General features: G+C 31.1%; 1 protein-coding gene across 3 annotated transcripts in view; it reads right to left on the reverse strand.

The window, feature by feature from the left end:
* Positions 1-12637, reverse strand: part of LOC131129929 (uncharacterized) — a 35927-nt gene that overhangs the window by 17596 nt on the left and 5694 nt on the right. For all 3 annotated transcript variants that reach the window (XM_078790315.1, XM_078790317.1, XM_078790316.1), the window contains 2 exons: positions 10724-10874; positions 6213-6364 (listed from right to left, as the gene is read on the reverse strand). In XM_078790315.1, the coding sequence (XP_078646441.1) occupies positions 6213-6364; positions 10724-10807 (236 nt within the window). In that variant the 5' untranslated portion in view covers positions 10808-10874. The remainder of the gene's footprint in view (positions 1-6212; positions 6365-10723; positions 10875-12637) is intronic.

Genomic DNA, 12637 nt, shown 5'->3' on the forward strand with positions numbered 1-12637 from the left:
AAAATGTGTGTGTGTGTTAAATACATGTTCTGGCCCCCTGGACAATTTTGTTAACTCAATGCGGCCCACGAGTCAAAATATTTGCCCACCCCTGTACTACACCGATGCAGACTACACCAGATATACTTTGTCTCTGCATTAAACAGATCAGTGCGTGACTGCAAAACAACTTTTTCAAAAGCTGGGAGAAAAACTATAAAAGCAATGACGGATGACGGGCAAAATTCCAAAAAGAAATGCACAGTATTATTTTTATTCAAAAAAATATATATTTTTACCTCGTACTTTGGCATGTGAAAAATTAAAATTAAAATTAAAATTAAAATTAAAATTAAAATTAAAATTAAAATTAAAATTAAAATTAAAATTAAAATTAAAATTAAAATTAAAATTAAAATTAAAATTAAAATTAAAATTAAAATTAAAATTAAAATTAAAATTAAAATTAAAATTAAAATTAAAATTAAAATTAAAACAAACTATAATAATAATAATAATAAAATAATTATCAACTAAACCTAAATTAAATAATACATAAAAATGTATAATATATTTTTTTATGTTTTTATATTAATAAATAATGCAAGTAAATACTAAAATAATAAAATAAATGTTGATTAAAAATGTATAATAAATAAAATAATATATTGAATAATAAAATAAAATAATGCAATACATAATGATAACAAGAAAAAATTGATAAAGTATCAATAAAGACATTCACCTTCACATAATCATTGTCGGGCAAAATTCCAAAAAGAAGTGCACAAATATTATTTTTGTTAAAATGTTTTTATTTTTGCCTCGTACTTGACAACGTGACAAAAACAAAAAAAATTAAAATTAAAAAATAAATTAAAATAAAAAAATAAATTAAAATTAAGAAAGCAGGAAGTGAACAAATGTAACAGTTACTGATTGTAAAAGTACCAGATGGAGGGGTAGGATTTAATAAGCTTTGCTTCTTCCTACTCCTTTTGGACATGTGGAACTGGGAACTGATTATGGGATGCACTCAATTGTAATCTGATGCATGTTCAAATAAAATTAAACCATTACCATAACCATAAACTATGTTATTAGCCACCTTGAGATGCTTTCTCTAAAACCGAGCCGCGAGTTTAGAGATCCCGGGGTCGTAATGGACTCAGACCAGCCACATGAAATCAATACCATGAGCAGCTTTTACCAGCTAAAAAAACACGGCTAGGGAGACTAGCCTAGGCTTTTTTTCCATGTTCCTAAAGTCGTCATCCCGGTGGGCCTGCAGGTGAGCCAGTGCAGGTGTGCTGCTGTGTATTTTAGGATGACGATGAGGATGCTCAGGATTATGCAAACTGTCACAACAGTGGAAGGGCATGGTGTGCTGCTCCGTGTCAATGTGATCCAGAGTTGTAACAATGTGGCTGGAGGCGATGTTCTGCTAAATCCTAACCTTACGTAACACACACACACACACACTTGTGTCCCAATACTAACCCAATCGATGCATGTAAATGGTGGGTGTTTGTCCCCAGAGGAACTAAAGTGAATTGCAAGGTTTTCATGAAAAAGACAGAGAAAAACCTAATTACACTAATTCTACTTTCATTTTCATCAGCAGTTGCAAAACTGTACTTCCTTCACTTCATGACGTCAGTGTCCAATTACTCGAAGGGAGGTTTGGTCTTTTCACAGCGGCTTGAATGTGCATTTGTCGAGAAATATACAACGTCGCAGGACACTTATTTTTTTATGTTATTCCATTAAATACTACTATAGATAAATAGATATATTCAGTTTTTTAAATATTTATTTATTATAGATTTTTTAAATTTGTTTTACATTTTTGTATATATATATATATATATATATATGTCTTTCTAAAAAACAGTTACATTATTATTATATTTTATATGCTCTTTTAATTTATTTATTAATTAGATAAAAAAATAAAATAAAGAGGGTGAGCGTTTGTTGAGAAATATACATCACAAGATGTATATTTCTATTATATTTTTCTATTATTTTTTCTATTATTTAATTTTACTATAGTAGTATCACTTGAATATCCTTTTAATTTGTGCTAATTACTGTTATTTTTATACATTTTAAAATAGATATATTCAGTTTTTAAATATTTATTTATTTTAGATTTTTTAAATTTTTTGCATTTTTTGTATATATATATATATAAACAGTTACATTATTTTATATGCTTTTTAAAATTTATTTATTAATTACATTAAAAATAAAATGAAGTGGGTAAGCATTTGTCGAGAAATATACAACGTCGCAAGACATTTATTTTTTTCTATTATTTAATTTTACTATAGTAGTATCACTTGAAAATTTGTTTTAATATTCTTTTAATTTGTGGTAATTACTCTTATTTTTATACATTTTAAAATAAATATGTTCCGTTTTTAAATATTTATTTTTTATAGATTTTTTGAAAAACATTTTACATTTTTTGTATATATATATATTTTTTTTTTAACAGTTACATTATTTTATATGCTCTTTTCATTTATTTATTAATTCGCTTAAAAAATAAAATAAAGTGGGTGAGCGTTTGTCGAGAAATATACAACGTCGCAAGACACTTATTTTTTTCTATTATTTAATTTTAATATAGTAGTATCACTTGAAAATTTGTTTTAATATCCTTTTAATTTGTGGTAATTACTCTTATTTTTATACATTTTAAAATATATATGATATTTTCAGTTTTTTAAATATTTATTTTTTATAGATTTTTTTTAAAACATTAAAAAAAATTGTATATATATATATATATACTTTTTTGTAAACAGTTACATTATTTTAAATGCTCTTTTAATTTATTTATTAATTAGATTTAAAAATAAAATAAAGTGGGTGAGCGTTTGTCGGGAAATATACAACGTCGCAAGACACTTATTTTTTTCTATCATTTAATTTTACAATCGTAGTATCACTTGAAAATTTGTTTTAATACCCTTTTAATTTGTGGCAATTACTCATTTTAAAATAGATATAGTCAGTTTTTAACTATTTATTTATTATATTTTTTTAACATTTTACATTTTTTGTATATATATATATATATATATATATATATATATATACAAAAAATGTATATGTATTTATTTATTTATTTAACAGTTACATTATTTTATATGCTCTTTTAATTTATTTATTGATTTGATTAATATTTTATCAAATTTAATTTATTTATTAATTAGATTAAAAAAAAAAAAAGTGCGTGAAAAATAAAGAATGGCGACCTACAAAGTTTCTCTTGTTGTATTGTCTACGTGCGTGAACAACGTGGGTCCCTAGTGGGGACACATTCATTCACAACGTCGCTCGATGATGCTGCTGCACGTGTCACACTGCTGAAAAATCTTGTGATGAGTTCTCTATTGATGCCCCTTCCCACCCCCCCACTGAGTCCACAGACGTGTCAAAGGACACACATTATGTCTGTGGAGATTGTCAGCCATCCAGGTTGTTCTTGTCTGCAGAGGTTCAATGGAGGCAAATGGACTCTTCTTGTTTGTTGAAGACGTTTCACCTTCTGTCTGAAAGGCTCTTTGATTCTAGGATGTTAGGTTGTCCCAATTTGAGGTGAGGTCACAATAGGGTTGTTGTTGTTGGACATCACTGGATGAAGACTACTCAGATGAGTTGGGGTCAAAGTATACTACCGCTCAAAAGTTTGGGATCACTTGCAAATTTCTTTGTTTACCAAAGAAAAACACATTTTCATGCATTTCATAAACATTTGTATCCATTTCCCAAACAATGAAAATGAATGAGATGATTTTCAAAGAAGGATGTACATTTTTGCATAGAGGCCTACTATCAACAACTGTCAGTCCTCTGCATCAATCTCCTGGTATGGCTGCTAATCCAAGTTCATCATTTTATAAGGCTAATAGATGATTAGAAAAGCCATCTAAAAATCCTAACTAAAACTAAAATCTCTCACCATGCTGTTAACTACTCCCTTCAGAGAGCAGCACAAACTGGGTCTAACAAGGACAGAAAAACGCTGCACAACTGTGCAAGAGGAAACAAAGAAACAAACAAGAATTATTCCATATGATCGGTGTTGGAATCGGTCCATTTCACTCATGGGTGATTGGTATCAAAATCGGCAACATAAATCCCTCGTATTTACAAAGTCATAAACAGATTTTCCGTGCTCCAACAACAAAAATATTCAATTTATTGACTTGGAATCTTATATCGTGGAAATTAATTTATCGCTGGTAGGTCTGTAACCAATTAATTAAACCAGGCGTGACTGGAATCATGAAAGACAAAAAAATCCTTAGCAATAGCACAAACTGGGTCTAACAAGGACAGAAAAACGATGCAAAATCTATTAATAAATCATGCTGGAAAAGCCATCTAAAAATCGTAACTAAAACTAAAATCTCTTACCATGCTGTTAACTACTCCCTTCAGAGAGCAGCACAAACTGGGTCTAACAAGGACAGAAAAACGCTACACAACTATGCAAAAAGACAAATATGTGAGAGTGTGTAGTTTAAGACAAAGACGCCTCACAGGTCGTCACCTGGCAGCTGCACTAAATAGTAGCCGTCAAACACCAGTGTCAGTATCAACAGTGAATTGGATTGACCCCCTTGACACCCGGTCCTTGCTCCATAGGATATTTAGTTTTTTGCAGGTTTGCATGCCTGATATTTATTTTTAAAGCAAGAGACGGTTTGAGAATAACCTCTTTTGCTTCCATTTATAAACTCCCGTGAATCACTAAGTCCCCGTTTTCAAAGTCATTACTCACAGACAGTGTTTGTGTATGTGTGTGGGGGGGGGGGCTTTTATTATTAGACTTTATTCTAAGCGCTACCGGAAAAAAATCCTTCACACATGCTATTTATATCTAAATCAACATAAAAGTCCAGGTGTGCATGCGTCCTGATTACCGCTCGGTCGTTCCTCGCGAGACCTTTGGGTCACGATAAGATCTATCCGTCACGTGCATGTGATATTTCTGAATGAGATAGATGATCTACGGAAAGGGCAACATGTCCTTCGCCGAGATAAACACACACAATATGTTCCAAACACAATAAATATGCTATGTTCAAAGACCTTCAATCCAGGCCATGCTGTGAAATACTCATGTTCTTTTTTAAATGTACTCTACTGTTGATATTACTGTACCATCCTGGCTGCAAACCATGATGGGGGGGCATTATTAGAGCCCTTCAGGCGTGAAATAACACCCCTATAGTCACCGTTACACAATAGAGTTGACATAATAAGAGAAAATAAGACATATACAAGACATAATATGGACTCACACTTCTTTTCATTGACTTCCTTGTTGTTCTTTTCTTACTTCCTGCTTTGTAGGGTACATGACTGACACCTAGAGACCAATGTAAAATGCCTGAATGCCTTATATTTGTATTTGACTTAATTTGGCAATTTTTATTCTTGCAAATGTGCAAATTTTGGCCATAAAAAATAATATTTGGTAATAGTAATGTTTTTTATTTCATTTGAACATGCATCAGATTACAATTGAGTGCATCCCATAATCAGTTCACAGTTCCACATGTCCAAAAGGAATAGGAAGAAGCAAAGCTTATTAAATCCTACCACTCCATCTGGTACTTTTACAATCAGTAACTGTTACATTTGTTCACTTCCTGCTTTCCTAATCCTAATTCTGCTTTCCTAATAAATGCCTTTATTGATACTTTATTCTTGTTATCATTATGTATTGCATTTTATTTTATTTTATTATTCTATGTATTATTTTATTTATTATACATTTTTAATCAACATTTATTTTATTATTTTATTATTTATTTACATTATTTATTAATATAAACATGTAAAATAAATCTATATTTTTATGTATTATTTAATTTATGTTTAGTTGATAATTATTTTATTATTTTATTTGTATTATTATTATTTTATTATTTTATTTTATGTATTATACATTTTTAATCAACATTTATTTTTATTGTTATTATTTATCTATATTATTTATTAATATAAACATATACAAATTAAATATATTTGTTTATGTATTATTTACTTTATTTTTAGTTTATAAATATTTTTAAAGTTACTTTCAAAATGTGATCATTTTTACACAACAGATTTGATTGTATTTATTTCTATGATTCATGAATAATTGAATGAATGAACTAATCCTTTACGGAGTTCCGCTTAGCGCCTGAGAAACACCGACCTACCTGAGCGTGTGCGAGGACACGTGCGTCTGCAGTCGACAATCGTTTCTTCCATCAGCTTGATGAATGTCACGCCACATGTAGGCCATGTTGGTAATATAACGCCATTTAGCAGACTCTACTTCCTGTCCGTGCGGCAAACTGATGGATGAAGCCTGGACAATCAGCAAGAAAGGAGGCGTTAGGGAATTCAACAGGGATGCTGTTACACAACACCACAACACACTTTCCAGAAAGACTGGCAAGGGGCACTCAAAGGTTCGAACCCGCCTGGTCTGGCCATCCCCAAGCTCAGATCAGGGCTTCGCTACACATCTTAAAATAAATGTTGTTGTATGTGATACAGTATATGGCATCTATTATGTAGGGTGAGAGCTACTGTGTGTCTGTATTAAATATCAATATATCAATATACAAAGCATAGTGGGGCACTGCCCCTCTGCATGTCAAAATTGCACTTATTTTTTTCTATTATTTAATTTTACTATATATAGTAAATATATATATATATATAAATATATTAAATATATATATTTTACCATATACTAGTATCATTTGAAAAATAGTTTTAACATCATTTTAATTTGTGGTAATTACTCTTATTTTATACATTTTAAAATCCATATATTCAGTTTTTAAATATTTATTTCTTTTAATTTTTTTTTTACATTTTTGTATAAAAAAATATATTTTTAAACTATTATTTAAACTATTATTAAACTATTATTAAACTATTATTTAAACTATTATAAATTATTTTATATGATCTTTTAATTAATTTATTAATTAGAAAAAAATAAAATTAAATTAAAAATAATTTCAAAACTAAAATTGTTTTAAAAAATAAATTCATCAAAAACAGTTACATTATTTTTTATGATCTTTTAATTTATTTATTATTAGATAAAATATAAAATAAAAATAATTAAAACAATTTTATTTTTGAAATCATTTTTAATTTTATTTTATTTTCATCAAAAACAGTTACATTATTACAGTTACATTATTTTATATGCTCTTTTAATTTATTTATTTATTCGATAAAAAAATAAAATTACATTAAAAATAATTTCAAAAATAACATTGTTGAAATTATTTTTAATTATTTTTATTTTTATTAATTAATTTGTATTAATTAGATAAAAAATAAAATACAATTACAAATAATTTCAAAAATAAAATGTTTGAAATTATTTTTAATTATCTTTATTTTATTAATTAATTTGTATTAATTAGATTAAAAAATTTAATTAAAAATCATTTCAATAATAAAATTGTTGAAATTATTTTTAATTTAATTTTTTAAATCTAATAATAAATAAATTAAAAGATCATATAAAATAATGTAACAGTTTTTGATGAATTAATTTTTTTAAACAATCTTATTTATTTTTAATTTTAATTTTTTTTTATTATTAATATAATTAATAAATAAACGTATTCTTTTATTAGTCCCGTCAATGTTGACAGAAGATTTCTCTTTTCTTGTCATCAAAAGTCATTAAAAATGAAAAATGTTATGCCAATATTTGTACAGTCAAATTTCTGCTGGTCACCTCGACTTCCTTCTGTGTAAAAAAGATATAAAATAAGGCGAATATGTCAGTATCCATTTTTGTAGTTTCTATAGTTACAGACGGCCCTCCAAGGGTAACCATAGCTGCGATACGACCCAGGGTGAAAACTCCACACTTCACCTCTATCGGCAATCCTGCAATAACCCGCCGCCCACTCCCGCCCCCTCAACCCCCCCATTCCAAGGCAGAGCCTCCGCACGTGAGCTCTGAGTCACACCGACGCATCTTTTCTTTTCATGTGTCAATCACTGCCGAGGTGAGTCGAGAAGACAAAGACAAGCGCCGACTTTTCAAGCATCACATGTGAGTTTGCGTCGCCGGCCTTCGTCCCGTCAAAGCTTTGTACGTGAAGGCGGCGTTGAATGGCGAATCAATAACGGCAAAGAATGGAGAGGCGACGGCGAAAGCACCGTTTAATTTTCTCATCAGAGTCATGTTTCTTTTTTAAAATGAAAAATTAATTGATGCTATTTTTTATGTCCATACCTGATACAATGTCTGATACATTTCTTAACACTGCAGGTCAACACGCATGTTATGCTATGCTAGGCTAATCTTCCAAATTATTTTACAAATAATGTCATTTTTAGGTCTGCAATGATTATAGGAATAATTCGAGTACTTCGATAACAACAAATATTCAATGTTTTCTGGTCTTGATTTGAATGATTCCGCCACCCACTTTTGACTCCCGAGCCACCAGTTGAGAACCACCGTCTTAGAGGAACTTCACGTCCTCTTCGGAAGCCAACTTCATTTCATAAGAGGCTTAAAATAAAACTTCAATCATCTTATATGGAAGTACTACTGTGGCCAATCCTCAGTAGTTTTACTCTTTGAAGGAGTTTTTCCCCTTGTGCTCCCAGCCAGGTGGTCTGGACCAGCCTGATAGAAGGTCTGAAGATATGAGGTCTTTCTTTGACACGTTCATAAAGTCATGCGACTCACATGAAAGCCGGAAAAGAAGCCGGAACTCCAAATCATCGTTTGAAGGTCTTCTTCTTAAGAAGAGAAAAGTTCAAAACCCAGTGGGACGGACCCAATCCACCTGTAAAACCATCAAGTCCTGCTGGTCCATCACATCCTCATCGACGGTAGGAGCAAGTCTGTGTTGTGCAAGTCTCAGGTCATGACCAGTCAGATCGAGTCAAGTCCAAAGTCATAGCCGTGAAGTTTTGGAGTCCTTACAAGTTATTATTATTTTCAAGTCCAGAGTCACTGATGTCAAAGTCCAAGTCCTGTTGTACGTCTTTGATGATATGGTCAAGTCGAGTCAAAAAGTCATCAAAATTGTGACTGGAGCTGAGCCGAAAGGAAAAAGCTCTAAATCTACATCTACATCTGCAAATACATCTAGGATGGTTGGACTCACCCTAAGATACAGGGGGAGTTTATATATCTATATTCAGTTTTTAAAATATTTATTTATTTATTATAGATTTTTAAACATTTTACATTTTTTGTATATATATATATATTTTATTTTATTTTAAACAGTAACATTATTTTATATGCTCTTTTAATTAAGCAATTAATTAATTATTATTATATTATTACTAATTATTTATTAATTATTAAAAATAACATATTTTAAACAGTTACATTATTTTATATGCTCTTTTAATTAATGTATTCATTATTTATTATTAATTAATTATATTATTATTAATTATTTATTAATTATTTAAAAAAAATAAATTACAAAAATTACAAATAATTTAAAAAATAAGTTTAAAAAAAATAATTCATCAAAATTCATTAAGTCATCAAAATTGTGGCTGAGCCGAAAGGCAAAAGCTCTAAATTTAGTGGTAGATCTACATCTACATCTACATCTACATCTACATCTACATCTACATCAACAACTACATCTACATCTACATCCAACACTCATGAGTTTTTAGTCGTTACAGAAAGAACAAGATGGCGGTTACAAGCGACTGAAATGAGTTTCCTCTGTAGGATGGTTGGACTCATCCTCAGAAATAGGGGGAGAATCTATATTCAGTTTTTTCAATATTTATTTATTTATTATAGTATTTTTAAACATTTTAAATTTTTTGTATATATATATATACTTATATATATAGTTTTTTTTAACAGTTACATTATTTCATATGCTCTTATTATTATTATTATTTAGCAATTATTGAAAAATAAAATAAAATTAATTCATTCATTCATTTTCTTTCGCTTATCCTTACGAGGGTCGTGGAGGGTGCTGGAGCCTATCCCAGCTGTCTTTGGGTGAGAGGCGGGGTACACCCTGGACTGGTCATACAATAGAATAAAAAATAATTTTAAAAGTAAGTGACTGAAATGTGTTTTCTCTGTAGGATGGTTGGACTCACCCTAAGAGACAGGGGGAGGATCTATATTCAGTTTTTTTAATATTTATTCATTATTATAGTTTTTTAAACATTAAAAAAAATTGTATATAGATATTTTTTTTTCTTAAAGTTACATTATTTTATATGCTCTTTTAATTTATTTATGAATTATTTATTATTTTTTTATTTATTATTATTATTGTTATTATCAATAATTAAAAATAATAATAATAATAGGGATAGGGAGAGGATCTATATTCATTTTTTAAAATATAGTTTATAGTTTTTTTAAAAACATTTTACATTTTTTTGGATATATATATATATTTTTTAAATAGTTACATTATTTCATATGCTCTTTTAATTTATTCATTAATTAGATTAAATAAATAAATAATAATAAAAAATAATAAAGGTAGAGAGCTGAGCTGGAAGACAAAAGCTCTAACTTTACTGGTGGATCGACATCGACATCGACATCGACATCGACATCGTCATCGACATCGACATCGACATCTAACACTCACCTACGGTGACTTTTAGTCGTTACCGAAACAACAAGATGGCGGATACAAATGAGTTTCCTCTGAAGAACGGTTGGACTCACCCCAAGAGATCGGAGGAGGATCTCAGTCATCCGGGAGAGGAGCCACTTGATGTGGCTCAGGCATCTTGTCCGCCTTCCAGGCATGCCCACTGAAGGGCAGGCCTTAGGGCAGACCTCGGAAACGCAGGAGCGATTACGGCTCACAGTTGGCCTGCAAAAAAGCAAAAAATATTTGTTTCAAGGTTAAAGTTATGCTTGAAATGTGGTCTATTTTTAGTCGGGAACTGATATTTTCCTGAAATGTACTTACAGCTCATTACTAAAGAACACAAAAAGGTAGAAGCAAAGTTTTTTTTTCCTAATGAAAGCCATGACAAGGTAGGTTCCATGTTTATATGCATAGCCATAAAACAAAATATTACATGTGCCTTGAAAGTCAGTAAAAATGGTCTAAAATGGCCGCTACGCTAGCTCAATAAACCAGAATGCAATCCTTCATCAACAAGCCTGGTGTGTTCCGATGTTTCTATTTCTGTTGAAGACACCTCCTTTATTGTCCTCCCTGTGGACTTGAACCTTCCACACGGGGACTCACATCTTCACACAGACAGCCAGGCCTCGGGGAATATTACACAACAAGTACATCATTTACACTTTTGATATCCTGCTGCAATTCGGGAACGCTCTCATGGGATGCTTGAGGCCACTAGGGAATATTGGTAAAGAAAAAAAATACGTCTGGCATGAAAAACATTCCTGGTCTGGTTTGGTCTGGGTCTTGGGATTTGTTTATTACTGCTTCCTTGTGAGAATGAGTTTTTCCTCTGGGAAGCAATAGTATTCAATACTGTGAATGGTACGTATAAAGTAATCCCTCCTTTATCACAGTTCATTGGTTGCAGTGATAAGTGAAGTACAGGTTTATACATGAAATATTCTCACAGTTGCACAAAACCTGTTTAAAACCTTAAATATATTATTAAAGCCCTCTAGACATGAAATAACACCCCTATAGTAAATAAGACATAAATGTGTAACCTATATTATGTCTAATATCTGTCTTATTTTCTCTAATTATGTCTAGAATATTGATCAATAGGAGTGTAAATGTAACTGTAGGGGTGTTATTTCATGTCTAGAAGGCTCTAATAATATATTACATATTATATATATATATATATATATATATATATATATATATATATTATAGTTCATTGGTTGCAGTGATAAGTGAAGTAAGGTTCCTTATTTATACGTGAAATATTTTCACAGTTCCAGAAAACCTATTTAAAACCTTGTAAATATATTATTAGAGCCCTCTAGACATGAAATAATTATTTGAGAAAATAAGACAGATATCAGACATAATATACCGTCACATTTTTACTTCGTTTTTTTTCCAGGTTCAGTCTGAAGTCTGACCCCCCCCCCCCCCCCCCCCCGCCTCCCACCACTGCCCCACCCCTCAAAGGCGAGAGGCGGGGTACACCCTGGACTGGTGGCCAGCCAATCACAGGGCACATAGACAAACAACCATTCACACTCACATTCATACCTATGGACAATTTGGAGTTGCCAATTAACCTAGCATGTTTTTGGAATGTGGGAGGAAACCGGAGTACCCGGAGAAAACCCACGCATGCACGGGGAGAACATGCAAACTCCACACAGAGATGGCCGAGGGTGGGATTGAACATTGGTCTCCTAGCTGTGAGATCTGCATGCTAACCACTCGTCCACCGTGCAGCCCCATTTGGAATTTAGAGTTACATAAAAGCCATCCTTCACTTGTTGTTGGGACTTGAAATGTTCCTTTCATTGTGAATGACCCGATTAGGAACGCCGCTTATTCCATTCTTTGTGCCGGAAGGCTCATGTAGTTGTTGTCTCTCAAAGCAGGCTTTGTTCTTTTTCGGGGAAAACAAACTGGGGGCTCAGACCAGTGGACAGAGTTTACCAACAGGCGTCTACGTG

The sequence above is a fragment of the Doryrhamphus excisus genome, linkage group LG4, assembly GCF_037039965.1.
Source record: "Doryrhamphus excisus strain RoL-2023G ecotype Guam linkage group LG4, RoL_Dexc_Guam_v1.1, whole genome shotgun sequence".
Lineage (NCBI taxonomy): Eukaryota > Metazoa > Chordata > Actinopteri > Syngnathiformes > Syngnathidae > Doryrhamphus > Doryrhamphus excisus.